The 27,834-nt window shown below is 55.4% G+C and overlaps 1 protein-coding gene and 1 long non-coding RNA gene across 3 annotated transcripts; both read right to left on the bottom strand.

The window, feature by feature from the left end:
* Positions 1-781: 781 nt before the first annotated feature.
* On the bottom strand, positions 782-5,608 carry LOC140914353 (uncharacterized). Its single transcript, XR_012159830.2, has 2 exons — positions 5,427-5,608; positions 782-2,565 (listed from the first exon to the last, which is right to left on the bottom strand). It is a non-coding gene; the product is annotated as an uncharacterized LOC140914353 (long non-coding RNA).
* Positions 5,609-8,584: 2,976 nt separating this feature from the next.
* On the bottom strand, positions 8,585-23,173 carry LOC140914352 (atypical kinase COQ8A, mitochondrial). 2 transcript variants are annotated; one of them, XM_073351937.2, is made up of 16 exons: positions 22,998-23,173; positions 20,485-20,591; positions 17,339-17,484; positions 16,414-16,698; positions 16,035-16,101; positions 15,471-15,548; positions 14,099-14,221; positions 13,740-13,825; positions 13,455-13,595; positions 12,840-12,921; positions 12,297-12,390; positions 11,642-11,783; positions 11,235-11,342; positions 10,951-11,016; positions 10,660-10,746; positions 8,585-10,161 (listed from the first exon to the last, which is right to left on the bottom strand). In XM_073351937.2, the coding sequence occupies exons 3-16, from the start codon at positions 17,474-17,476 to the stop codon at positions 9,883-9,885; spliced, it is 1,776 nt and encodes a 591-aa protein (XP_073208038.1). In that variant the 5' UTR covers positions 17,477-17,484; positions 20,485-20,591; positions 22,998-23,173; the 3' UTR covers positions 8,585-9,882. The 2 variants fall into 2 exon arrangements, with proteins under 2 accessions (XP_073208038.1, XP_073208037.1); XM_073351936.2 differs by lacking the exon at positions 20,485-20,591.
* Between the last annotated feature and the right edge of the window lie 4,661 nt (positions 23,174-27,834).

Below are 27,834 nucleotides of genomic sequence, written 5' to 3'. Positions count from 1 at the left end.
CTGACCTGGACCTCCTGGCACCACCATCCACAGCCTGGCATGACCCAGACCTCCCGGCGCACACACCCACCCACCAGCCTTGCTTGACCCAGACCTCCTGGCCCACACCCCATCCCAGGCCCGGCCTGACCTAGACCTTCTGGCACACACCCCTCCCAGGCCTAGCTTTGCCTGTACTTCCTGGCACACACTCCCCCAGCCTGGCCTGATCCATAGCTCCTGGCACCAGCCCTCAGGATGGAGGGGTTCCAGTCTGAGGAGGGTAGTCATGGTCCTGGGATGTGGGTTGATGCTAGTGTTCCCATATGAGCTCCCCCAGGGTCTCAGAGCCTACCTCCCCTTGCCCATCATCCAGAGTGTGCAGCTAATGAGGTAGGGGTCTGGTATCAAGGACTCCTGCTATATCATTAACCCTGTGGTGCCTGGAAGATGCTGGTGAAAAGCTCCCTCCAACCCCCCACACAGATTGTAGAGCCAATAAGGAGCCTCACACTTCTTTGCTGGGAATCCAGTTTATTTCCCCTCCTCAGGTCTTCCCTGTCCACCCAATCATCGCCCGTCCCTCCCACCCCAGCCCCAGGTAACCCCTCGCTCCCTGGCACACCCGCCGGTCGCCATGCCGAGGTCATGGAGGTGAACATACCTGTGCCCTACAGAACTGACAGCCAGGGCGCGGCAGAAGGACTGGCTGTCAATTCATAGGTCATAGGCCTGTGCACTGGGTCTTGGGGGGCTGCTCCTTATCTGCCCTGCCCTCATCCGCTCTTAAAGCCCCTGTGTCCCAGAGCTGCCTTCCAGCCCTGCTGCAGGTGGGAAACCGGCTCCCTAGCTCCCCCCCTGTCTTTGCTCACCCACTGCCCCACTGGCTACCAACACACAAGGGAGAGCTGGCCAGAGCCTCCTCTGAATCTCCAGCAGCTTGACTCCCAGCATGGGACTGGCTATTGTCATCCTGTGTTAGGTGTATTACTGAGATTGGGCCTCATTATTATATATATATATAATTATAGCTTGTGCATTATTAGCAGTATTACAGTACCATGTGGAGGGGGAACAAAATTATGTCACGCTCACTATTAGTGATATTATGGTAGCAACTGCAATCGGGGCCCCATTAGTATAGTATAAAAGTTGTATCTAGAAGCCATTGTGAGGTGCACATTATTAACAGTATTACAGTAACAGCAGGAGGTCCTAACGCAGATCAGGGTCTCCTTCTAGAGTGCACATTATTAGTGCCAGAATGGTAGCATCTAGAGGCCCAGATTGGGCTCTATTATGTGTGCATTATTAATAGTATTATGGTACCACCTGGAGGCTGCAACTGAGCTCAGGGTCCCTGTGGCAGAGCGGGACTCACTCCTGCAGTGCCTCCTGCTGGTCATCCAGGGAATTAGCATTTCCAGCCTCCAGAGCACCCTCTGCAGGCCAGTGTTCCACTTGCTGCTGCCCCCCCCCCCCCAAGTCCCTCCTAGACCCCGGTACCCCTTTCACATCAGGATGCTGCCCCCTGGCAGTACCCACACAAATCTGGGTCTCCCCCCCCCAGGAACATGGGGAACCTCCACACTCTATCGCCACCTTGCCTCAGTCTTTGGCTACTGCCAGTCACTATCTGGCCCCCGGGGCAGACTGCAGTACAATTGCCACTCATCACCAGCAAGGAGGGTCTGGACCTACTGCTTCTGCCTACCCTTGGGCTACCCTCTGCAACCCCAGTACCCTTTTCCTAGATCTTCAGCCTGGGGGTTTCTCAGGCCGGAGCTCCCCAGCTCCTCTGGCCTTTCCCCAGCCCTGCTCCACTTTAGGTACCTTGCTCAGCTCCTAGCAATCAGGCCCCTCCCTCCCTCTCAACATCTAGAGAGAGGCTAGGTCCTCCTGGCCCACTGTCCTCTTATAAAGGCCAGCTGGACCCTGATTGGGGTGTGGCCACAGCTGTGGCTGTTTCCCCAATTAGCCGAGGCTTGCTGCTTTCCCTAGCAGCAGCCCTCTCGCAGCCTCAGCCCTCTCCCAGGGCTGATTTCAAACCCTTCAGGGCAGAAGTCAGTGACTGCCCAGCTACAGTCCCCATTATGGTGTGTACATTATTCTGAGTATTACAGTAATACCTAGAGGCCATAGCCGGTATACACCCTCTGGGGGTGGGGCTCAACCCAGCATCTCCTACCCCCCCCCCGCCCCACAAACACTCTCTAGCTGATGTTCCTCCCCTTCTGCCCCCTGCTCCATGAGACGCTCCTGACAGCCTATCAAAAATAACAGCAGCCCCACTGGAAACAGGATGAAACCTTCCACATGGAGTTGCTGTTACATCCATTAGGCATCACTTTCTAGCAGGGGGCAGTTTCCCACTAGGCAGGAGGCGGTGTCTGTCGTCACTTCCAGCCCCAGGGGATCATGTGCAATGGGGGCTTCCTGCATGCTGGGATCCGAGTTCAAGGGAAAGCGTTTCTCCAGGTGATGCTTGGACAGTCCAACGCTGGCGCGAGATGAGAGCTGTGTGCGGGACTCAGGTTGGGATAGAGGTAGTCACCTGCCGGGGACAGGGGATCCTGAATTGGGCACCTGAAGGAATAAGGAACCCAGTACCAATTATTAGCATTATTTATTGATTTATCTTCATGTTTATCATGGAAGTGCATTTGGACCAGCCAGGAATTGCCCCTAATGTGTGAGGTGCCAAACACAGGAGCAGATACGGCTTTGTCTTTTCTCCTTTCTTGGGTTGTTTCTCCCTCATTCTGAGATTAGCCTAATAATAAATCATACTAATATTTCTAGAGCATCCCAAAGCATGCCAGAGAGTGCTCCTCAGCACTGAGATGCAGCCATCTCTGGGCTAAATTACTAGGAGTAATTTAAATCAAGACATTGTGACTTGCTAGTGAGACACACAGCCACAACCCTTGATCATGTCTGCACTACATATGTACCTACACAGTACTCCAGAATCCTGTCCCAGCAAGCACCGGACTCAGTACAAACCCAGGGACTGGTTCACAGTAGGGCAGTCTTTTCTTTGGTGGTTTCAAACTTCTGGTCAGAAATATGAAAGTTGTAACACCAGCTAAATGGAAATTGTTTATTCAGGGAGCCCTTGTACGGTGCTGAGACATAGCCGCTTCGGCAGTGGGATGCAAAGGCTGATTATACTGGGATCCCTCACCCGGCGCTGAGATGCAGCCATCGCTAGAGTGGAGTGCAGGGGCTGTTTAACAACGCTACACAAACGTTTAGGACAGGAAGAGAAGCAGGTTTGCTGAAAAGTGAATAAAGGATGCAGACTGGAGCTACCCAAATGACAATCAGTACTGACTGTGAGGGGAGAGCGCCCCCTAATGGCCCTCCAACTCATTCACTGCAGTACAGCCACCCCTAGCATGGCATTGGGATATGGAGGGCAGCACTGGCTGCAAGGGGAGAACGCTCCCTCTGAGCCTCCCCCCCCGCCCACATTCACTGCCGCAAAGCGCCCCCTAGTGCTGAACTCGGGCATTGGCAGGGAGAGGAGAGATCCCCCTACTGAGCCACCCGGAAACTGGCACAGAGTCGCAAGTTCACCATCCATGGGATCGTTAGCCCAGCTCCCCGGCAATAAGGAAGCTGCGGCGATAAGGCATGAGGGGCAATAAAGCAATGAAGCCTGCTTGCTTTACGAGCTGCACTGCATGCAGCACCCGGGCTGGGAGCTGAACTTCACCCCTTGGCATCCAGGGTGCCAAGTGCAGTTAAAGAAGGCTCCTTGATAAGGAGCCATAATAAAAGGACTCTGATCCGGTGGGACCCAAGGTCTCTGACAGATTGTGGCCTGGATGCCTAAAGGTCCAGAGTTTCAAGGAAATGTACTGGGAGGGGGCTCTAAAAAAGTATTAAGGATTTCATTCCTTGGACCAGACAGACCCCAAATGACCTCATTGGATCTCAGCAGGGATCAAGATAGTAAAAGCTCCTGGTGCTGCTGAGTGGGGGCGCTTTCCCTCACAGTCAGTGCCCCCAGTGTGGCACTAGGGGGCGCTGTGCTGTAGGGAGAGGTGTGGGGGGCTTCCATGCCCAGTTAATCTTTAGGGAGGAGCTCCTAGTGGGTGAGTGATTTAGCCCTATTCCCCCATGAACCAATAACTCCCAGGCCAGAAGTGTGGAAAGGAGCAAAGAAATAAACCAGACCTTTCTCCTTCATAAACTATGCCTGGATCCGGCACCAGGGAGGGGACACAGAGGCAAATAGGAACATGGGCCAGGCTGGGTAGGGAAATAAAGGAAGAAACACAGAGATTCTGGAAAGGCAAATTAATTCACATGGGGGCAGCAGAACCCAGGAATTTTGACATTCAGCAGCCCCCCACTAGATTCCCCTCCAAGAGCTGGGGATAGAGCCCAGGAGTCCTGACTCCCAGCCTGCCTGCTCTAACCACTAGACCCCACTCCCCTCCCAGAGCTAGGGCCAGAACCAAGGAGTCTTGATTCCCAACAGCCCCTAGACCCCCCTTCTCTCAAATTCAAGGCAGAACCCAGGAGTCTTGACTCCCAGAATGACAGACTGAAAAGCCATATCTACTTCCTGTTCAGACACCTAGGAGAGTCCTGACTCCAGCTTGGGGCTCTGTCCCTCCCTATTGCTGTGCCACTGGGGGTTGCAATGACATCACAAGGCCAAGTGTTCTGAAGCCTGTGGGGCTTGCCGAGATCCCAAGCTACTTTGCACTAGGACTTCCTGATGGACACATCCCAGCTGGGCTGATTCCAACTGGCCTTCCTCTATCCCCCATGCCATGTCAATGAGAGACCAGATTCCCCTTCACTGCCGATCCCAAACTGTTATGCAGTTGTGTGTTGCTGTGTGCTGTTAAACTGCAGCCATGTCCCACCCTAGAGATGGCTGCATCTCAGCACCAGGCAAGGGATCTTTGTATGAGCAGCCCCCGCACCCTACCGCAGAGGCAGCTGCATCTCACGGCTGGGTAAGGGGCCCCCTGTAGTAAACAGCCCCTGCGCCCAACCCCATAGGTGCCTGCATCTCCATGCCAGGTAAAGCATTCAGGGACACCTTGCAGGGTGCCATGGAGATGGCCCCTGAGTCCCTCCAAGGGGGTTGGGGAAAAGACATGGGCCTGCCCCGCAGGTACATCAGCCTGTCTGGAGACAAATTTCAGAGTAACAGCTGTGTTAGTCCGTATTCGCAAAAAGAAAAGGAGTACTTGTGGCACCTTAGAGACTAAAAACATCTTCTGTATTTTCCACAGTATGCATCCGATGAAGTGAGCTGTAACTCACGAAAGCTCATGCTCAAATAAATTGGTTAGTCTCTAAGGTGCCACAAGTACTCCTTTTCTTTCTGGAGACAAAGGGGTTAAAAGATCAATGGCAGGGTTCAGAGAAATGGAGTGGGGTACTAGATAGATTGAAAGAAAACTTGGAAAGGGTCTTACCTTGGCATCTCCCTAGGGTTGGTCTCTCTGTCTCTCTCCCCTTCTCTGTACCCTTGCCAGCCTGGACCCTGCCAGAGCTGGAGGGACTGATGGGCCGGGCGGGGCTGGGCTATCTTTTCACCAGGAGGCCAGGCCCATAAAGCACAAGCAGATTAATGATTAGCCTGGCTGTAAATATTTGATAAGCACCTCGGGATTCAAAGTACAGCCAGCCACAACCCAGCCCTCCACCCCCACAGCAAGGAGGGGCTGCCCCAACAGCCCGCTCTGGAGGAGTCAAAGGCCAAATTTGGCCTGCCCTGGAAGGACCCCATCTAGGGGCTAAATGTCAATAGATTAGCTCAGTCCATTGCCTCCTGGTTCTAACCCCCCAGCTCCCACTCCCCTCTCAGAGCTGGGGCAAGAACCCAGGGGTCCTGACTCCCAGCCCCCCTCACTTTCACCCACTAGACCCCCCTTCCCTCCCAGAGCTGGGGATAGAGCCCAGGAGTCCTGGCTCCCAGCACCCCCAGCTCTAAGCCACCAGCCCCCACTCCCATCCTGCCCCACCCTCCTGCATTGGCTTTGACCCCTGCAAGAACTCCAGGATTAATTCCCATTCCCATCAACCCTCTTCTCACAGTCCCTTCCCCTTATCTGGGGGTGGGTTCAGAGACCCGGGCAAAGGAAGCAAGCTCTGCCCCCTCCCATGTTTAGAGGGGGCAATTAAGCTCAGAGATAGTGCTTCACAATGGTTAAAGATAAACACTACTGTGCTGAGGGGAGAAGGGACACACCCCAGAAGGAACTAGGACTCCTGGGTTCTATCCCCAGCGCTGGGGGAGGAGTGGGGTCTGCTGGGTTAATGCAGGCAGGCTGAGTGTCAGGACTCCTGGGTTCTATCCCCAGTGCTGGGAGGGGCGTGAGGCCTGCTGAGTAAAGGGGACTCCTAAGTTCTAGCCTCAGCTCTGGGAGGGGAGTGGGGTCTAGTGGTTAGGACAGGTGGATGGGGGCTGGGAGTCATTCTGAGAATAACATCTGGACCGAAATCCCACCACCCTGATTCATGATTGAAGAGCCCCTCCCCAAGCCCAGGATGTGTGCAAACCTTCCCCCCAATAGAGGGGCTCACACACCCCTGTTGTACACCAGCCTGCCGTGGGCACTAAGCAGGTAGTGACTTTTGGCTCCCCTGCCCTGGCACCTGCAGCTCTGACCCTGCACAGGGGAGGTTGCCCCCCTCCCCCACATGTCTCTGGGATGTGCCCCAGTTAGTGGGGAGGCCCAGGCTGGGGATCCTTCCCACACCTTATCTCCAGAAAGCAGCCAGGCAGTTCACTGGCCTGCAGGGCGGGTCCCAGAGGTGCAGGAGAGAGAACTTTCAGTTTTGGTGGCGTGTCAGGGCCAAGGGCAGAGCGGAGGGTGTGTGCATGTGTGTGTACGTGTGAGCTCCCCACTTCCTGGAGATACAATGGGGCGGGGCGGGGGAAGTGCGTGATGAGCCCATCCCAAAGGGAATTGGTTTCCAGGAATCCTGGCCTATGCCACAAACCTCAGCCCTGCACTGAGAGTCAGGGCGTGTTGGAAAGAACCTTGTCCCAGTCAGAGTGAGAGAGAGAGAGGTGGGTGTGTGGGGGGGAATGGCTGGCTGGGGGTATGTGTCTGGCCAGCTGGTTTGGATACAGACCAATAGGTAGATGAGTTGGGGGATGGATGGAGAGGGGAAGTGGACAGCAACGGATGTGTGGATGAATAGATGCCCTGGCTTTCCATGAGTCCTCCTTTCCAAATGGTCAGTCACGTCTATCGCTCAGCACTTTGCTCTTAAATGCAGGTCACTGGAGTGGGCGCGGCTCGGCCTAAGAGAGGGGTATCTCTGCTAGACAAAGGGTTTCTTCCCAATGCCTCCCACAGGACTTCCTAGAAGAGGAGATCCTCGCAGCCAGAGCCCTGGGGGTCAGAGCCCTCGGCTGTACTGGGAGCTATACAGTCCTTTAACCCTCCAGGGCCCTGCCTCAAAGTGAAATTCAGCTCCTGGCCACCTCTTATCATCAATGATCTTGTATGTCATGTGTCTGGGGCAAATGCTAATTCAGGGACACTCCATGCTGCCTCCCTAAATGCCCCCGGCCATTCCCGTGAGATACAGGATTCTTCTGCTCTAAGCTATTGGGCAGCATTGTTAAACAATTCCCCACCCCACCCCACCCCAGAGGTAGCTGCATCTCAGCACCAGATGAGAGATCCTGGTATAAACAGCCCCTGCACCCCACCCCAGAGGCGGCTGCATCTCAGCACTGGGTGAATCAGCCAGAGGGATGAGGGTGCCACTTAGTGGTCAAATGGCAGAAGTGCAGATTCTTAACCTTCTCCCCCTTGGAGCCCTGTCCTTCATCCTCCCCATGTGGCTGAGGGGAGGGATTGGGAACTTATTCCTTGCACCCCCGTGCTCCATCCCCTTCTCCTGCCACCAGGAACAAAGGTGCATGAATGGAAGGAGACACTCCCCCCCCGGCCAACCGCAAGTAGTGCAATGTACAGACATAGCCCTTCAGCTCCATACCCTAGCCCAGCAGTTCTGGCAACACAATTACTACATGACCCTGGGGGAGGGGGCAGAGCCAGAGCCTCACAACCCCGGGTGGGGGTAGAGCTTGGGCTTCAGCTTCGTCCCAGCAACTCTAATGCTGTCCCGGCCCTGGTGACCCCATTAAAATGGGTTTGCAGGCGTCTTTGGGGTCCTGACCCATCATTTGGGAATCGCTGTTGCCTAAACCATCTTGCCCTCAGGATAGATCCACTGCCCACCTTTGGGGCACAAGTCTGATTCCTCTCCCCTATGCTTGGAATGGACTACCTTCTGCTATTCATCTTCCGCCAGCAGGGGTCACTCCACCTCTAGCTCAGCCCAAGCAGCAATTGGGAGCAGCGCAGAAGAGCCTGCCCAACCTATATCTCCCAGACTTGGCTATTAGAAAAGGCCCTGTAATAGCCAAAGTGCATCCTTGAACCCAAGGCTCTAATGTTCCCTCCCCGTTTGTCAGGGGGAGACATGCTTTTAACTAGATCACGGAGCCACTCACACTGGCTGTTGGGCAAGAGCTTTTCTTGATACCATTGTAATGTCCCATTCATTTCCCCCCTTCCCCCAATGGCTTTGCCACACACACACACACCAGTTCAGCATTTCATTCTTTTTATTGGGGATATGGTGGTTGCTGCATTTGGACTACAATCCTCAGAGTTGCCTCTTTGGGAAGACACCCTGACTGCAATGCACATGTGCTGCATTACCTAGAGTTCCACCTAGGGGGAGACACACACTGCAATGTGCCAGCACTACAATGCCTGGCTCTGCCCCTAGGGGGAGACATACACATACTGCAATGCACATGGGCTGCAGTGCTTGGCTCTCCCCCTAGGGGGAGATATCCATACAGCAATGTGCAATGGCTGCAAAGCCTGTCTCAGCCCTTACTTGGAAATGCACACATCACAAACACACAGCCTGGTGCTGCCCCTCGAGGAAGATATCCATACAGTAAAGTGCATGGGCTACAATGCCTGGCTCAGGCCCTAGGCGAGGACACGCATGTGCACGCTGTAGTGAGCATGGGCTGTAATGCCTGGTGCTGCCCCTAGGGGAAGACAGGCACACACCACAATGTACATGGGCTACATTGGCTGGGGAGATACATGCAGACTGGGAGACAGATGGGGTTGCTCCCCTGCTGTGGGAGGGTCATGACATCAACTCCTTTGCTCCTCCTTTGATGCCAGCATGAAGTGGAGGGTTCCCCACAGAGCCACTGGGCCTGGTTCAGTTTCTGGGTGGGGGATCCCAGCTGGGTGAAGAGATGGAAGGAGGGCAGGCCCATGGCGTTTACAGTGGGGGACAGGCTTGTATAGAATTCATCAGCATGACCATGGTGGGAAAAGGGAACCCCCCCAGCTTTCCTAAAGTCTATGACAATTACCCAATCACCTCCTCCCCAGCTCCCTCTGCTTGGTGTTCCCTTTCTTAAGGGTTTCCTCAAAAATCTCATCATCCTGTAAGGGCTCCCTCAAAACTCATATAAGACTTCCCAGTAAGGATCCCTTGAAACTCCTCTCATTCCATGAAGGCTCCCTCAAAACTCACCTGAGACCTACCCATAAGGGGCCCTTGAAATTCCCAGTCCCACCCTTCTATGAGGGCCCCTTTGAAATTCTCCAGTCCCTGAGAGCCCCCCTGAAACTGTCACGAACCTGAGGGCTCCCTTGAAATTCCCATCATTCCATGAAGTCTCCCTCAAAAATCCCTTGAGTCCAGCTCAGAAAGGTCCCTTGAAACTCCGATCATTCAATGGCGCAGGGGCTCCCAATGTACTCTCCACGATGGCATCCCTAAACCCCCAGAACCACCCTGTGGGTGCCACACACCGAAATGTCTGCTGGGCCCCCCACCCTACCAGGACGCCACCCGCACTCTGCAGTCTCAGCCCTCCCGGCCCCAGTAGCGGGCGTAGGCCTGGCGGAAGATGGGCCGGCAGGGGATGCGGGCACCAAGCCGGGCACAGATGAGGAAGGAGCCGGCCATCTTGCGATGGAGGGAGTAGGTCTCTTCGGGGGGCGGTATCAGGCGGTGTTGCAGCATGATGGGCAGGAGGGTGTGTATCCGGTGCGTCGTGTTCTGGGCCCCAAAGTCGAAGGGCCTGTCGGCAGCAAAGGCCTCGCCCAGGATCATCACGGCATCTACGTGGGCATCCTTCATTGCCTGGGGGAGAGGAGCATAGGACAGGCCCAGGGCAGCATGCCTGGTGGCAGGAGGGGCATGGGGGGGTAGTCTGGGGACATGGGGGGCCAGGGTGGTGTGAGAGCACCTGAGGGGCACTGAGAGAGCTGAGGGGGTGGGCAGGGACTGGAGGGAAACATGGTAGAGGAGAGCGAGGCAGGCATGGGGGTGGGTTAGAGTACAGGGCAGGGGGCATAGAGGGGCCTGAGGAAGTGAGCAGAGCCTGGGTCAGGATGGGGTCAGGTAGCAGCGGGGGACAGAGGATGCAGAGGTATAGGGAGGTGGGCAGGACCCAGGGGCACAGAGGTGACCGAGGGGAGCACACAGGCAGATGGGTGGGTGCAGAGAACTGGCTAGGAGAGCCAGGGAAGTTGGGCAGAGGTTGGAGGCATGGAGATGGCTGGGGGAGCAGGGTTCTGCCCCCAAACATCTGGGCACTTGGGCCCATGCTGTGGCCAGAGAGGGGCCCAAGAGTCTCACCTGAGTCTCATAGCCTGTGAGGAACCGAAGCACGATGGATCCCTGCAGTACCCCAGCCCGGTCGCCCTCAGCCGCAGCCTTAATGATCTGGAATCATTAGCAGAGCAGCCCAGAGGCCATGTGAGATGGGCACAGGGCTCAAAACACTCCTGCCCCACTCCCTACAGTGACCTCTGCTGGGAGAGGCCAGGGCTGGAATAGCCAGGAACTCCCCCCACTGCCAGAGCTCCTGCCTTCCTCCCTGCAGCACCCCCTGCTGGACAAAGCCCGCAGCAGTAGTAGTAGTCTCACCTCAATGTACTGATCGGTAAAGGCCTTGTCGAAGCTGCGGGTGGCTCCAAAATCCAGCAGCGCCACCTGGTGTCCAACAGAGGGAAGAGCGGGTCAGAATCAGCTGGGAAACCCAGGTCTGGGATGCGATGTGGGGGCAGGGGAGGGATCAGCCCACCCTCCCCCACAAACCACCCCGGCTGGCTGGCTCTGACATGGGGGGGGCAGTAGGGGGTTTCCCCATTCAGGGAAAGGGGTCGGTGCTGGCTGGCTCTGATATGGAGGGCAACTGGGGGTGTCTATACCTTGCCGCTATGTGGATCATAGAAGAAGTTGGACCAGTTGGGGTCAGTCTGCATGTAGCGATAGTGGAAGAGCTCCCGCACGCACAGATCAAGGATACTGGAGCAGATCTGTGGGGATGAGAGAGAGCCCAGCCTGAACACAATGGCCCCCAGTCCTGCTATGCCCCCTCCCATGACAGGTTCCCTCCCCCACTAGGATCAGGCTGGGAACCGCCGAGCCCTGGCTCCACATCCCAGAGTTAAGGTGAAAAGGGTCAGGCATGGAGTGGGGTCTGCGGGCGCAGGATCCTGAGGCAGACGTGAGCAGAGGGCATCCAATGGGAGGTCCCAAGGGGGCATGAGAGAGACTAGGAATGCGTCCCAGCGCATGGGATCCTGTGTGCGTGCGAGTGTCTTCCCCCCCTCACCCTGTTGCGTGTCTCCTGGTCCAGCCCCTGGGCCTGGTCGAGGGGGAAGCCGGGCACCAACTCCGTGGTCAGCACCCGCTGGGTGCTCAGCTCGCTAATCACCGACGGCACATAGAACACCGGGTCGCCCTGCAACAGCTGCCTGTGGAGGGAATGTAACAAGAGAGGCTGTGTCGGTGTAGGCTCTGTTCCAGCCTAACCCCGCCCCCCCCAAACACACACACACAGTGGGGGACTCTGCCTGAGTGGTCGCCTGCACCATCCCCACGGTGACTGCCAGAGCGGCCACCTGTACCATCCCTTTACCAGGCAGTTGGACCAATGTGTACCATCTCCCAGGCAACTGTGCCAGAGTGCCCGACTGTACCATACCTACCAGGTGACTGTGCCAGAATGCCCGACTGTACCACTCCTCCAGGTGACTGTGCCAGAGTGGCCAACTGTACCATACCTACCACGTGACTGTGCCAGAGTGGCCAACTGTACCACTCCTCCAGGTGACTGTGCCAGAGTGCCCGACTGTACCACTCCTCCAGCTGACTGTGCCAGAGTGGCTGACAACACCAGCCCCAAGGCAAGTGTTCCAGAATGGCTGACTGTACCATCTTCTGGGCGACTGTGCCAGGGTGGATCTGACACTGACATGGGCACTTACTGAAATCTCATGGCACAGGCAGCCTCCCGCTTGTAGTCGCACTCCAAGGCCAGCTCACGGCTCATCACCTCGATGGCATGTTCAGGGAAAAGCCCTGCGGGGAAGTGGACAAGGAAGGGATGTCAGTGCCAGCGCCCAGCTCAGCCCAGCACCTGGGAGCCTAGAGTGAGTCACACCCTCTGTCACCTTCCAGAGACAGGGAAACTGAGGCACCCAGCAGGGAGGGGACTTGCCCAAAGCCAAATATGGTCAAGCTTGAAACCCAGGAGTCCTGACTCCCAGCCCCTGTTGCTCTAACCCACTAGATCCCACTCCCCTCCCAGAGCTGGGGATGGAACCCAGGAGTCCTGGCTCCCAGGCCCCTCCCCACACACACCACGCTCGCAGAATGTCATTAGAAGAGTTGGGATTTGGCCAGGAGACCAGGAGCCCGATTCTTGGGGGAAGGCCTAGGAGGGCTTGGGCACTCTTGGGACCAGGAGGGAGCAAGGCCGTGATAGCACCGGGGGGGGAATGTGGGCCCTTGGGCCTGGGACCTGGTACCTTCAGGCAGCGCGTTGCTCAGACTCAGTAGGGAGATGAGGTTCCGGACGTCACTGTTGATGCTCTGGGCGATGCCTGGGTACTGGGGGAAAGGGAAATGGCGTCAGACCCAGCAGCCATGGGGCCTGCCCATGGCACAGATGTCACGAACCAAAGAGGGCACGGGGGGCGGGGGGACGGGCACGGGGGGGGGACTCAAGGTGCTCAAAGGAGGAGGTTAAATGCAACCACTGGTGGGCAGGTACAGGAAGCTCCTTCAGTCCAATCACACAGATGCCAAGACCTTTCCCATCAGCCTCTTGGGCAAACAGGCACCAGCCACAGAGGGCCAGACTGGGACATGGTGGCCAGTTGAATGGGGTGAAATCACCAATACCCAGTGCCCCGGGAAACCAGCTTCTAACATGGCTACCAGTGCCCCGGGGGACCGGCCTCCAACATGGCCACCTTCGTCCAGTGCTCCGGGGGAAGAGGCCTCTAACATGGCTGCCACCAGTGCCCCAGGAAGACCAGCCTCCACATGGCCGCTGCTCTGCTTGCTGGGAATTCGGGTTTGCTTGCCAAGATGGAGGCTGCCTGCAGGGGGATCTGGGCTCGCCTCCGTCCTGCTGATACCTGGATCTTCATGGCCACATTGCGCCCATCCAGCAGCTGCGCCAGATGCACCTGCCCAATGGAAGCAGCAGCGAAGGGGCGTTCCTCAAACCAGGCCAGCCGCCTGCGCCAGTCTGGGCCCAGCTCGCTGTTCAGCACCCCCTGCATGGAGAAGGGAGAACAGCAGGGTCAGTGCCAACCATCCCCACCCCTTGCACCCCCACACCTCAGGTTTGGGCCCCCCACCTTCCCATGACCCCCCAGTCCTCCCCCTTCCGAGTCTGTCCCCTCCCACAGCCCACTCACCATCATTTGCTTAGTGGGCATGAAGTCAGCGCTGTGCCTGACCCTCTCAAAGATCTTCTGGAGCGCAGGGTTAATAAGGGCGTCGTCTGGGGGTACAAAGCAGAGGAGAGCATCAGAGGCTGCGTTGGGGGGGATGTGACATTGGGGATGCCAGGCTGCAGAGAAGGAGCAGTGGGGTGACACTGGGCAGAGCGAAGGGGGGTCTGGCTGGGGAACTGTCACCGCAGCAAGCCCCACACCTGGGGGAGGCAACGGAGTTCAGTGCTAGGGAGCCCTTGCAAATAGACTGTAGGGAACAATCCCGCCCTGGATTTGGGGGTGTTGGCAGCCCCCACCCCCCAATCCTCCCGCCTCCTCACCTTGGATGCTCAGCATCTGGCCAAGTTTCAGGGCCGCGCCCCGCACCTTGCACAGGGTCCGGACGATCCGCTCTGCATTGGCTTCAGACAGGAGGGCACCTGAGCTCGAGCATGATGGCTCACCTGGGGGTGGGGGGAGAACAAAGTAGTGGTCAGGTCAGAGCTAACCCCCCCATATCCTCTGGGGAGACCCCCCACAACAGCACAGATCCCTGCCTGTCAACCATAGCATCACAGATCTGGCAGCCAAGGACCCCCTTCTGGGGGGGAAAAGGGGGTGTTGCTCACTGGAGCTGGGTGACCCTTTTCACCCCACCCATTACTTCACTGACAAACAGCAATTCCATGACTCCCAAACCTCTCCCAAAGGCTTGTGGATTTTGCCACTTTTTTCATTTAGACATTTTTCAATCTTGCAGCACAATTTGGGAGAAATCGCAGGGGCTGGCTGGGCCAGCTCTGAAACAAAATGTTGCGATTTTGCACCTTGAAACAACTTTTTGATCTAACACGTCCTTCCATTAACAGTGACAAATCGTTTCCAGAGGCTCTGAAGCCCAAACAAAATGATTTGTTCACCCCCCCACCCCGCCACCATGAATCCTTTCCAACCTGCCAATGACCCACCCAGCGCTAGTACTCCCCCTGCCCCCCACATCACCGGAAAAGCCCTGCTGGCAAGGGGCCCCGCCCTGCCTGGCTGTCACGTCCAAATCCCCTGCCATCTGATCCCAGCCTTGGCACTAGAATCACACCGGCCATTGGCCCAGCTGGCACCCTGCCCTCCAGCCCAAGCCACAGGTTCAAGCCTTTGGTTGTGACATGCTTTTCTCCCCACAGGAGACAATGAGGTCACAGGAAAGATGCACCCCACTCCCATTGCGCACACACAGGGCAGGGGTCTCCAGGCAGCCTCAGTGCACCATGGAAATGGGTGTCCAATAGTGTAAGATTTTAAGTGTGCATGTGAGCCAGGGAGTGTGAGATTCTACGTATGCATGTGCCCAAGCGTGATTACTTGTGCATTGAGCCCCTGCCCCCAGGGCAGCTTCCAACACTGCTACTGTTGGGGGTGCGTTAGTGTAAAAGGGCCCCAGGTGTATCACAAGAGCATGTGTGTCCACATGTGTACATGTGAATGAGAGTGCAGAAGGATTCCAATTGTGTCTGTACCTGACCACAGGCGTGTCTGAGTGTGCAAGAGGGATTTCAGTTATGTCTGTACCTGACTGGGACCATGTCTGAATGTGAGAGAAGGATTCTGATTGTGTCCATACCCGACCACCAGTGTGTCTGAGAGTGCGAGGGAGATTCTGATTGTGCCTGTCCAAGTGTGTGAGTGAGTGGGCTGCCACCAGTGTCCTTCACTCACCTTTCACAACCGTTTCTGTCCGGAAGGATTTCTTGGCAGCTTCCACCAGGACCCCGATCCCGACGCTCACAGCTAAGCCTAGGGGACAGAGTGGAGGAATAACACACCAGGCCAACCAGCCCTACTTCACTGCTCTGCAAGCCGCCCCCACACTGACCTCCAGAGCCACCCACCCGACAAAGCATCCAACAAGTCACCCCTTAAGCCCCATGGAGATGCTGACACGGCTCCTGGGAACACTTTTCTTCCTAACCTACTGTCTCCTGCTGCCCTGGAGGCTAGACCACTAGTCTCTGTGTGTGTGTGTCCAGACCGGATGCAGTAGGACTAATGCTATACACAGCACAGTGCCCCCTGCTGACCTGCCTCTCCTGACCCCACAGGGACCCATCCCCCGCCAACTCAGCTGCCATGACCGATTCAATGCTGGGCCCCTCTGACAATGAAGATTGAAGCTGGGACCCCCTAGAGGGGAAATGCCCCGTGTCCCGTCCCCTGGGTCAGCTGGGGCCCTTGTGCAGGGAAGACCTTCCCTTATCAGGGCATGCGCTGGATGCTTCTTACCCCCAAAGTTGGCCAGCCTGCCGAGCCGAGTTGCGGGGACCTTCCGCTCACAGGATTTGTCACTGAGCTGCAAAACAGAGCGGGGGTGACTCTCCCAGACAGCGCCTGTCTCACCCCATGGCAGTATGGGAGCAGAAAGCCCTGTGTACTCCTACACACTGCCTGGTCACAGACAGAAATAAAACCCAGGAGTCCTGTCTCCCAGCCCCCCTGCTCTAACTCACTAGACCCCACTCTCCTCCAGCAGCTGAGGATAGAACCCAAGAGTCCTGACTCCCTGTTCTAACCACTACACTCCTCACCTCCCTGAATTGAGAATAGAGCCCAGGCACCCTGATTCCCAGACCCCTGCCCTAACCACTAGACCCCACCCCCTTACCATATGCCTGTAGGGCCGGATAGGTGGCACCTTGGCGTCTCTGGCCTTTTGCATGTCTTCAGCTGTCAGCCTGCCCACTGCAGGAGAGTTCTGATGGTACAAGCGCCAGGGGCCCATGGAGCGGACCAGGAAGAGGGACAGGACATGGTCCAGCTGTGATGTCCACAGCAGAGAGCCAGTGCCTTGCCCCAGCACAGGAGACCAGCACCCTGGGTGAGCAGGTCTGGGACTGGCAAAGGATTTTGGGATAACACCAGGCATAATGGTCCAGTCAGAGCTGCAAGTCTGGAAAAGGGGAGAAACATCACCCCTCTATGGGTGGAGGCTGGGATACTGTCTGGTACCTCGTGTCCCAGTCTCCTCCCCCCACAAGCCAGCCTGTCCTCCCACCCTAAACCAGATCGACAGTGTCTCCTAGAGAGGAAAGGCCCCAGGCCTCATTCCTAGCCCCCTTGGGTCATCGAGTCCTCCCATCCTGGGGCCAGACTGGAGCTGGCCCCCCCTAGAGGGGAAAGGCCCTGTATCCCATTCGCAATACCCACACTCCCGTCAGAGAATCAGGCATGATAACAGACTTTAAATATGTAAAGGGCTGTTATAAAGAGCACGGGCATCAATTGTTCTCTGTGCCCACAGGAGGCAGGACACGAAGTAATGGGCTTAATCTGCAGAAAGGGAGATTTAGATTAGATATTAGGAAAAACTTTCTAAGGGTAGTTGAGCTCTGGAACAGGCTACCGGGGGGAGGCTGTGGAATCCTCGTCATGGGAGAGTTTTGAGAACGGGTTGGACAAACTCCTGTCAGGGATGCTCTGCGTTTACCTGGCCCTGCCTCAGCACAGGGGGCTGGACTTAATGACCCTTCAAAACTCCTTCCAGCCCTACATTGCTATGATTCTAATCTTCTGGCCAGACCCATTTGTACCTTGGCTCCACTCCTGATGCGGTCCAGGTTCCTCTGGCGGCTCCCTGATGCTGACGCAAAGCGAAGAGGGGATACTGGGAACTCCCCCAGGGTCCGGCCAGCCAGGGGGAGCCCTTTCTTCATCACGATCTCAGCCATGGAGGGCTCTGCAGAGAGGGAACCACTAAGAGCTCAAGGCAGGGAGCTTGCAGCACAGAGACACATAAAGCCCTGCCCGGGGACATGTCCTGAACCCACCAATGGGACATAGACACCCAGCATGTGAAGGAATGACCTGGAGTGGTCCCCGAATGTACAGGAGGGTGGGCTAGTGGTTAGAACAGGGGGCGGGGAGTCAGGATTCCTGGGTTCTGTTAATAAATATCACAAACTATAATATTAAATTATCCAGGATTATTTACATATCCTCACTGGGTCACCAGCCTAATAAACTTTGCTCCAGAGCCAGCAAAAAAATCAAGGAGTCCTGACTCCCACTCCCTGCCCAGAACTGGGGATTGAACCCAGGAGTCCTGACTCCCAGCTCCCCCACTCTAATCACTACAAGCCTTCTGAAGTAGCGTGGGTGCAGGAGAGCCCCCTAACCAACGGATTTTGTGTAGCCCTTAAAAGGCTGGACAGTGAGGCTGGCATCCTGCCTCCAGCACCTTCTAAACTCAGATACCCCATTCCGCTCCACACTGCCCTATAGCCCTCCTCCCCCGGACAGCTCTGGGGCTGACCCCCTGGGGACCAGCAGAGGCAGCAGCATGGACAGCTGCCAGCTGCTCTTAGCCGTTGTGCCCCAGGCTACAGACACTGCTAATCTGTGAGCATGAGGCTACGTGCAGAGCGGCCAGTGTAGCCCATCTGGGTGCCCCTGGCTGGCTGGCCACTGCCCTGGAAGCAAGCCTTGTTAACCCTTAGCTCACTGATTCCCCTTGTTGATCAACCCCTCCATGTGAAGCATTCACACTGCCCTCCCGGAGCCAGGGACAAAACTCAGGAATCCTGACACCCAGCTCTGATCACAAGAGACCACTCTCCTCCTATAGCTCAGGAGAGAACAATGAGTCCTACTCCCAGACCCTCCCCCTGCTCTAACCACTAGACAACACCCCCTTCCAGGGCCAGAACCCAAGATTCCGGGCTTCCAGCTCCCCCTATTCTAAGCTACTAGATCCTCTGCCACAGCTGGGGATAAAACCCAGGAGTCCTGACTCCCAGTTTCCCTGTGTTCTAACCACTAGACCCCATTTCCCTCCCAGATTTGCACTAGAATCCAGAATCCTAACTCCCAGCTCTAACCACTAGTCCCCACTCCCCTTCCAGAGAATGGGAACAGAACCCAGAAGTTCTGCCTCCCAGTCCCCACTATCTTTCTTCTAGAGCCAGGAGTAGAACCCAGGAGTCCTGACTCCCAGTCTCCCATGTCTTCACCATCTCTCTTCAACAGAGGCTACGGACTAACAGGCCAGAGACTGAGTTCCCTTCTACCACCAGAGGGGTTACACCAGAGACCCACTGCTACGGGTAGCATGGTGGCTTTGTGGGGAGGGGCGGTTCTCTCTACTGCAGCCCCCCGACTCGGAGCACCCCCAGACAGAGCATGTTCCCAGAGGCTGCTGAGTCAGCACCTTTCCTCCGCACTGGGAGACGCAGCTGTGGTCAGACAAAAGGCGGTGCCACTCCTCTGAGTCACCTAGTCCCATCCGGCAGGAGCACGTTTGAAATGTGCTGGGGGCCAGAGAATTTGAGATGCACATGCACACCCCACCTCATCCTGTGACCCTCCACTCACTTGTTCCCTCAGCTTGGGGTCACTCACAGAGCACGAGGCATGGAGCAGAGAGGAGGAACTGGCAATGGATGAACCCAGGAGTACGGATTCCTAGCTTCCCCCACTGCTCTAATCATTAGAACTGACTCTCCTCCCAGAGTCAGGAATACAATCCAGATGCAAAGTACAGGGCATCCGGAGTTCCAATTCCCCACTGCCCCCAAATCCAGTTTTGGAAAAGTCACACAAGCCTGCTATTGAATTTTTCTCCAGGACATATAGGCAGGAGGCAGGTAACTACTGATCAGTCAGGACTCCTGCGTTCTATTCCTAGCTCTGGGAAAGGTGTGGGGTCTCATGGATCAAGAAGGAGTGGCTGGGAGCCAAGACTCTTGAGTTCATCTATTCCCAGCTCAGTCACTGGCCTGCTGTGTAACTTTGGGCAAGTCATTTACCTCCCCGTACCTCAGTTTCCCCATCTGCAAAACACAACTAATGATACTGACCTCCTTTGTAAAGTGCTTTGAGAACTGAAGATGAAAAGTGCTATATAAGAGCTAGGTATTATTAACTGCGATGTTGCACAGGGATTGCTCACTCTGCACTGAAATGCGGCCACCTCTGGGGTGGGGCACAGGGGCTATTTAAACAGGGATCTTTCACCCAGTGCACAGTTGCAGGCTGGGATCGCATCAGCTATTTATATAGGGATCCCCCACCCTGTGCTGAAATGCAGCCACCTCTGGGGTGGAACATGGCATGAGTTTAACAATGCACAGCAATACTGTACAAAACAGTTTAGGATTTTGTCCATTCTGATTTTAGAGAGTTTGCTGTAAAGTCAAATTTGGCTCTAAACGTTGAGATTTTCCCAGGTTTACAAAACCTGAGACCAACTGAAAGGGGTTGGGAGTTTTAAAAATTCCAGTGGGGATCATTTTTATTTCAAACCAAAACAAAGCAAAATCTGTTTCTGGCCTTGAGCAATTTGCAATCAGACACTGCAGCACTGAGCTGGGACATGAGACCCCGAGGGTGAAATGGACTAGAAATTGATTCTATAATCAGAAGTGGAAATTGACAGATAGCTTTTCAGTGTCTGCGCTGAGAGGAATGAAAGGTGCCACCTTGCCTTAAAATCTCTCTATCTATGGAAACCACACAGAGCTCCATGTAAATTTGATTTGTAAAATTCTTTCTATTTAAACAATTTTTTAGGTTATCAAAGGAAATTGGGGTGGGGGCAGGTTCATACAGTCTATTTCCCACCTCACCCCACCCCAGAAATCTTTAATACACCAACACTGGGGCTCCACGGCTAGATTGGAAGCTCTTTGGGGCAGGGACATCTTTTTGTTTGTATAGTGTCTAGCTCAAGAAAGCTTACCTAGCTCACCACCCAAGAAAGAGATCTTGGAGCCACCGTGGATAGTTGTCTGAAAACTTCTGCTCAATGTGCAGCAGCAGTCAAAAAGACTAACAGTCTACTAGGAACTATTAGAAAAGGGATAGGAAATAAGAAAGAAAATATTATAATGCCTTCTATAAATCCATGGTGCACCCGCACCTTGAATACCATGTCCAGTTCTGGTTGCCTCATCTCAGAAAGGATATTGTGGAACTGGAAAAGGTTCAGAGAAGGGCAACAAAGATGATCAAGGGTACTGAACAGCTTCAAACAAGGAGAGATTAAAAAGATTAGGGCTGTTCACCTTAGAAAAGAGATGACTAAGGTCTATAAAATAATGAATGGTGTGGAAAAAGTGACTAGTGAAGTGTTATTGACACTTTCACACAATACAAAAAAGCAGGGGTCACCTGATTAAATTAATAGGCAGCAGGTTTAATGCAAGCAAGAGGAAGTATTTTTTCAGACAACACGACTAATCTGTGGAATTCAGTGCCATGGTATGGCAAAATTATAAAGGGGTTCAAAAAAGAACTGGATACATTCATGGTCCATCAGTGGATTAGCCAAGATGGTGAGGGATGTAGCCCCATGCTTGGGGAGACCCTAAACCTCTGACTAACAGAAGCCTGGAGTGGAAGACAGGGGTGAATCACACTATAATTGGCCTGTTCTCTACACCCCCACCTCCAAAGCTCTGGTACGGACCACTGCTACAGACAGGATACTGAGCAAGACAGAGCATGGTCTCACCTAGTATATAGCAGCTCTTATGTTCTTACAGTGGGGCTCTGGTCCATGACTGGGGCTCCTAGGGGCTACCACAAATAAACATCTTTGTGAGGCTAGTTACAGTGTTGAGATCTTGCTGTTCTGAGATATTTGTTGATGGCTGGCCTCATTAGTCTGGGCATTTGAACTGGTGGCCTGAGATCAGTGGTTTCCAAGCGTGGTCCCCGGGATCCACGGATTATGTCTGAGATTTCCAAAGGGGTCCGCACCTCCATTTGAAATTTGTTAGGGGTCCTCAGGTGAAAAAAATTTAAGAACCACTAGCTTAGAGGGCAAAGGCCCAGTCAGAGGCTGGATTTGCTGGTGTCCCCTGCAGGGGAAAGGCCCTGCATCCCAATCATTCCCATGTCATTAATATATCATAGATCATAGAATATCAGGGTTGGAAGGGACCTCAGGAGGTCATCTAGTCCAACCCCCTGCTCAAAGCAGGGCCAATCCCCAATTTTTGCCGTGATCCCTAAATGGCCCCCTTAAGGATTGAACTCACAACCCCGGATTTAGCAGGTTAATGCTCAAACCACTGAGCTATCCCTCCTTATTTCCCTTGCAGTTTATAACAAGCCCAAACCGACCCCCTCCTAGCCAGCAATCAGGGGTCATTGCTGCTGCCCCTCACTCCCTAGCCACGGGGTTAGGAAACTGACCAGGCTATGGACATGGGATTAGGGCACTTTAGTCTAGGCCCAGGGATGTAGCTTAATTTGGATGCAGCGCAGAATTTGGGCACTGGGCTGGATCCCAGGGCTATAACTGGCTCAGATTCCCTCCCCTCTGTCTGTAGCCCTGTCTCCTCCCCCACCCCCCCCCATGCCCTGTGCATCACAGCGCGCTCCCCCCTTCCCAGTGCTGCAGCAACGAGCCCCGCTCGCTCCTACTAGCCTAGCCCAGCCCAGGCGTTGCAACAGCCCAAGCCCGGGGCTTGTGTGCAGGAATGCACGTAGGTTCGCATAGGCATCCACCACGTCCCCTGGCACCCAGCGCCAGCCCCACCAGCGGGAGGAGGGGGGGGCGTGGCTCATGCCTTAGGAGCATCCCCTGCAAACCACGCCCCCATCTCAACCCGGGCGCCCCCTGCCAGCCCCCATCCTCTTATCCCAGCTGGGGCAACCCCGGCCCCGCTCTCCCACCCCCACCCGAGCATCCCCCCTCCAGCCTCGCTCCCCCATCCTCCCTCCAGCCCCGATCCTCTCACCCCAGCCGGAGCACACACACCCCGCCAGACCCGCTCCCCGCAACCTAGCCTGGGCACCCCCCTCCAATCCCCCGAGAGCCGTGCTCCCCCCAACCCCGCTCGAGCATCCCCCCTCCAGACAGACAGACCTGATCCTCTGATCCCAGCCGGGCACCCCGCTCTAAACTCCGTGAACCCTCCTCCCCACATCCCCGCCCAGGCATCCCCACTCCAGCCCCGATCTTTTCACCCCAGCCGGAACAGCCCCCCCCCCCGCCTGACTCGCTCCCCCCCACCTAGCCTGCGCATCCCCCTACACCTCCACCTCCTGCGAGCCCCGCTTCCCCCATCTCTCCCAGGCAGCCCCCCACCAGACCCGCTCCCTCCCATCCCTGCCCAGGCATCCCCCCTCCAGCCCCGCTCCCCCCTGCCCCGCCCGGGCATCCCCCCACCAGCCTCCCGCAAGCCCCGCTCCCCCGTCCCTGCCGGGGCATCCCCGCTCCTCCAGCCCCGCCCTTGTCCGCACCCAGAGGTTGCTTCTCTGCGTCCGCGGTCCCCAGAGAGGCAGGGGAGGTCTCAGTCTGTCGGATCCCGGGGAGGGGGGAGCTGGACCCGCTGTCCCGAAGTCTGGCCCGGCTGCTGCTCCCCGAGCGCTTTTGTTCCCAGCCTAGCAAGTGGCCCCGCTGCCTCTGCCGCCCCCATCGCTCCCCAAGCCAGTGGCATGACGTCCCCGTAGATCCTGGCCAATGGGAGCTAATGGGCGTGTCCCTTACCTCCCCCCCGCCCCCCCCCCTTGCATACCGGCGACTTGCCCTGTGACACTGGGCTGGCATGGTGCTCACAGGGCACCCTGAAGCCAGCCACTCGCTGCCCATCATCCACCCTCCGCTGCTCTGCCGAGGTTGCCACTTAGTGGCCAATTATTTTTGGGGGTGGGGGAAAATAACAGGGTCACCCAAAGGCTCATTGCTCACAAGGAGGGGCCGGCAGGCTGGATGGGCAACCTGTGACACAAGGTGGCAACAAGCTCCTTGTAGGGGACTCTCCGGCTCCTGAGCCAGACGGGAGCCTGCAGTGGGCTGTCCAGGGGGACATTAGGTTAAATGTCCCCCAGGGTGCCCAGCTGGCCTCCATGGTGCGGGGTGGGTGGGTCTGGGTGTGGCTGCTGGATCTGCAGGGTGCATGGGGAGTGGAGAAGTTCCTAGCAAGAGAAATAAAAAACATCAAAAATTGAATCGAAACACAAGACGTGCTTCCTTTTTATTATGGGTATTGTTGTAGCGGCTAGGAGCCTCACGGCCCCATCGTGCTAAGCGCTGTACAGAACAAAAGATGGTCCCCGCCTCTGAGAGTTTCCAGTCTAAGAATAAGACAAGAGACAACAGCCAGACAGGGACAGTGGAGGAAGCCCAAGGAAACAATAAGTCATTACTGATCAGCATGATAGACAGTGGTCTCCACACACCAGCAGCCGCGCCGTTAAGGTTTTTGTAGGCACCATGGCAAAGGAGAGTTTTAAAGAGGGATGAAGATTGTGTGTGTGGAATATAGATTGTTTGTGTGTGAGAGAGAGAGAGGCATACTTTGGGTGTGTGTGCGTGCCACAAAGTATGTGTGAGCGAAAGAGGTTTTGTGTGCATGTGTGACAGACGGTACATGTGTTAAAAGATGGTGTGTGTGCACAAGCATGTGCATGACAGAACGTGTGTGTGAGATTGTGTGTGTGTGTGTATTAGACAGACTATGTCTAAGAGACACTGTGTATGGGACTGTGTTTGAGAGGTGAGTGCATGTGTGTGTGTGTGAAACAGACTGTGTGAGAAAAACAAAGAGAGTATGCGTGAGTTAGCCACTCTGTGTGAGATGGAGAGAGCATATGTGTGTGAAAGAGATTGAATGCTTGTGCAAGACTGTGTATGTGTGATATACAGTCAGAGATCAAGGGCATGTCTACACCACAAAATTGTCAAGCTAATTTATGTCGGCATACAGCCACTGCAATAATTACACCATTTGTGCATGTCCACACTTTGCTCCTTGTGATGTGTCCTCGCCAGGAGCACTTGCACCAATTGAACTCTCAGTGTGGAGCATTGTGGGATGGCTTCTGAAAGGCAGCAACAGCAGATGTGAGCATCGCAGTGTCTACACAGACACTGCGTTGATCTAGCTACATGGACATTGACTCTATACCTCTTGTTGAACTGGGGTTATTAACGCAGAGGAGCGAGCAAGTGATGTCAACTGGAACGACATTTGAGTGTAGACGCTTACAGAGTTAGGTCAACATAAACTGTCTTATGTTGACCGAACTCTTTAGTTTTCAGAGTGGTAGCCATGTTAGTCTTTATCAGCAAAAACAACGAGGAGTCCTTGTGGCACCTTAGAGACGAACAAATTGATTTGGGCATAAGATTTTGTGGGCTAAAACCCACTTCATCAGATGCATGAAGTGAAAAATACAGTAAGCAGAATATATAAGTAATTTCCCCTCTGCTGATACTCACATCTTCTTGTCAACTGTTTGAAATGGGCACCTTGATTGCATTGGCCTCATTAGCACTGCAAAAGTAATTTTCCCTCCCTTGGTATTCACCCCTTCTTGTCAACTATTGAGAATAGGCCACTTCCACCTTAATTGAATTGGCTCGTTAGCACTAACCCCCCAACTTGGTAAGGCAACTCCCATCTTTTCATGTGCTAGAATATATATTCTGCTTACTGTATTTTTCACTCCATGCATCTGATGAAGTGGAGCCCAAAAAAGCCCATGAAAGCTTATGCCCAAATAAATTTGTTAGTCTCTAAGGTGCCACAAGGACTCCTCATTGTTTAAACTCTTTAATATAGATCAGGCCTCTGTGTTTGTGTGAGTGTGTACACACACGCACATGCACGCACGCATAGACACACACACATATGGAGTGTACACACACACACTACCTCCTGCTGTCTGGAATGTCAAATTCCAGGTGACATTAAACAAGAGAGTATTGATTAGACAAGAAGATTAGGAGCCAGGATTCCTGTGTTCTATTCCTGTCTCTGGGTAGCAAAATTGCTTTACCTATTATTATTGTGACAGTACTTTAGAGGACGGAACTGAGATCAGGCCTCCATTGTGCCAGGTGCTGCACAGACCCCAAAGCAGATCAGGGCCCCCATTGTGCCATGTGGGGCACAGATGCACAGTGAGAGGCAGCCCCTGCCCTGAAGAGCTCCCAGTCTAGATGGACAAAGGAGGGATTATTCTCCCTGTTTGACGGATGGGGAAACTGAGGAGCAGAGGGATTCAATTGCTTGCCCAAGGACAGGGGTGCTTGTGGCAGAATCCAGACCCCCTGAGTCCCAGTCTGGTGCCTTTCCCCGAGGCCACCCTAGGTGAGACGGTCCCGAAGTGGTGAGGACACAATGGGATATGGCTGTGAGGTCGTGGCAGGTTCCGGAGCAGCCCACGTGCTGGGCTGTGCCAGCTCCTTGGGGATCGGGCCATGGCTGCCCAGGTCTGGTCTCTGCCCTTCCTGCTGCACTGGGCTGTCCTGAGCGGGACCCTGACCCTTGGCTGGGCTGAGGGGCCCTGTGAGAAGCAATTCCGCATCAGGCAGGAGGGGCCTGGGGCCGAGGGCCGGGCAGGGAGCCCAGTGCAGGTGGTGATGGTGTGTGGGGTGGCTGTGGCTGTGCTGTACAGCCTCATCAAGGCCGTGGCATCGGATCCCGAGTGCGAGGAAGAGGAGGAGGCCGAGGAAGCACAGAGTGAGGTGAGGGTGCAGGGACGCCAGCCTGGCAAAGGAGGTGGGGACACCAATCTGACAAAGAGGGCAGAGCCCTAGCCAGGAATAGGGGCAGGCACACCAGTTTGGTAAAGGAGGTGGAGCCCCTGGCCTGGCACGGGGTGGGGGCGGGGCAACTGGCCTGGCAAAGAGTGGGCCAGGACCACCAGTCCAGCAAAGGGGGTGAGAGCCTACATCAGTCTCCCAAAGAGGACAGCGCTAAAGCCTGGAGCACATGTCCCTTGGCTGACAGCTTTTGCCATGTGGCTCCAGGCCAGTGCATCACATCACACACCCTCCCATGGTCTCTGTGTCCTGGGCTGGGATCCTGCTGACACAGGGGGATGGACTGCTTTGGACATCCCAGGCCCAGGCCCTTGCCATCCAGCTCTGAGATACACTGTCTGCTGGCCAGGCATGCAGAGAAACCATCCCTAGGGTCATCACAGCTGGAGACAGACGGGGATGGGGCGGGGGGGGGGCAAATGACATGAGACAGGCACACTGCCCTTGGGCTGCCAGTGAGGGTTTGCCATGGAGGAGCTTGGAGACAGGTCCTTGGAGGAGCTGGGGAGACAGTTATACACGGCAGGGTGAGGGAGGATGGCGGGATGTGCGGGGCCACTATGTACTTCTATCCATCCATCTCCATACACACCCCTCCATCTATCCATCCCCCCACATCCCTCCATCTCCCATAACCATTCTTTCACCTTTCCCCCCCATGCCCATGCTCCCCTCCCATCACCGTGTCTAGCCCTATACCTACTAATCTATGTATTTATCCATCTGTCAAACCATCCTCGTATCCATCCATCCATCCGTCCATCCATCCGTCCATCCCTGGTGGTGGGGACTCCCCCAGGGGAGATGAAGTTGGAACTGCCCTGGCCCTGACCCCAGCTCTCTCCCCACGGCCAGGCTAGCGAGGGCTGCAGCACAGTAGACAGTGAGGTGGGCAGCAAGGCAGTGGCTGTGCCCTCGCGCCCTGCATGCACACCGAGGAAGGCCAAGGAGAGACACCTACGAAGGCTGAGCCAGATGGAGAGGGAGCTGCAGGGCTTCCTGAATGAGCTGCGAAGGCGCAGGGAGGCGCTGGAAACTCGGGGTCTGCAGGGGAGTTGGGGGGTGCAGGGAGAGGAGATTTGCCCTCCAGAGTGGGACCTGGACAAGCTGCGTGTCACTGTCTATGAGATCTCAGAGGACTCTGACTAAAGGGGTAATAAAGGACTGGAAAGCCTGGTCTGTCTGGTGCTGTTGCATTGAGGGGGGGTGGCTGGGGAATGGGATGTGGGACTGTGGGAGACACAGGGGTCTAGAGGATAGTGGGGGAATCAGTGGGGGGAGGCAGAGGGCAAGTGGTGGGGGATTGGGATGGAGGATCAATGATGCAGGGATGGGGGAAGAGGGTGGAGGGGGACTGGGGTGGGGAATCACTGAGGAGTGGATGGGGAAGGTGGAGGGAAGACTGTATGAAGGAATCTAAGCTTTGAGATACTTGGAGAAGAAATTATGTAAAGAGGGATAGAGAAAAACTGAGACCAGGGAAGGGGGGGCGCATGGAGGGGGCTGAAGTTTATAAATCCAGAGAGA

Source organism: Lepidochelys kempii, chromosome 7 (genome assembly GCF_965140285.1).
Source record: "Lepidochelys kempii isolate rLepKem1 chromosome 7, rLepKem1.hap1, whole genome shotgun sequence".
NCBI classification, from domain to species: Eukaryota; Metazoa; Chordata; order Testudines; family Cheloniidae; genus Lepidochelys; species Lepidochelys kempii.
The sequence above is the reverse complement of the archived record's forward strand: the minus strand, read 5'-3'. Positions and strand labels throughout refer to the sequence as shown.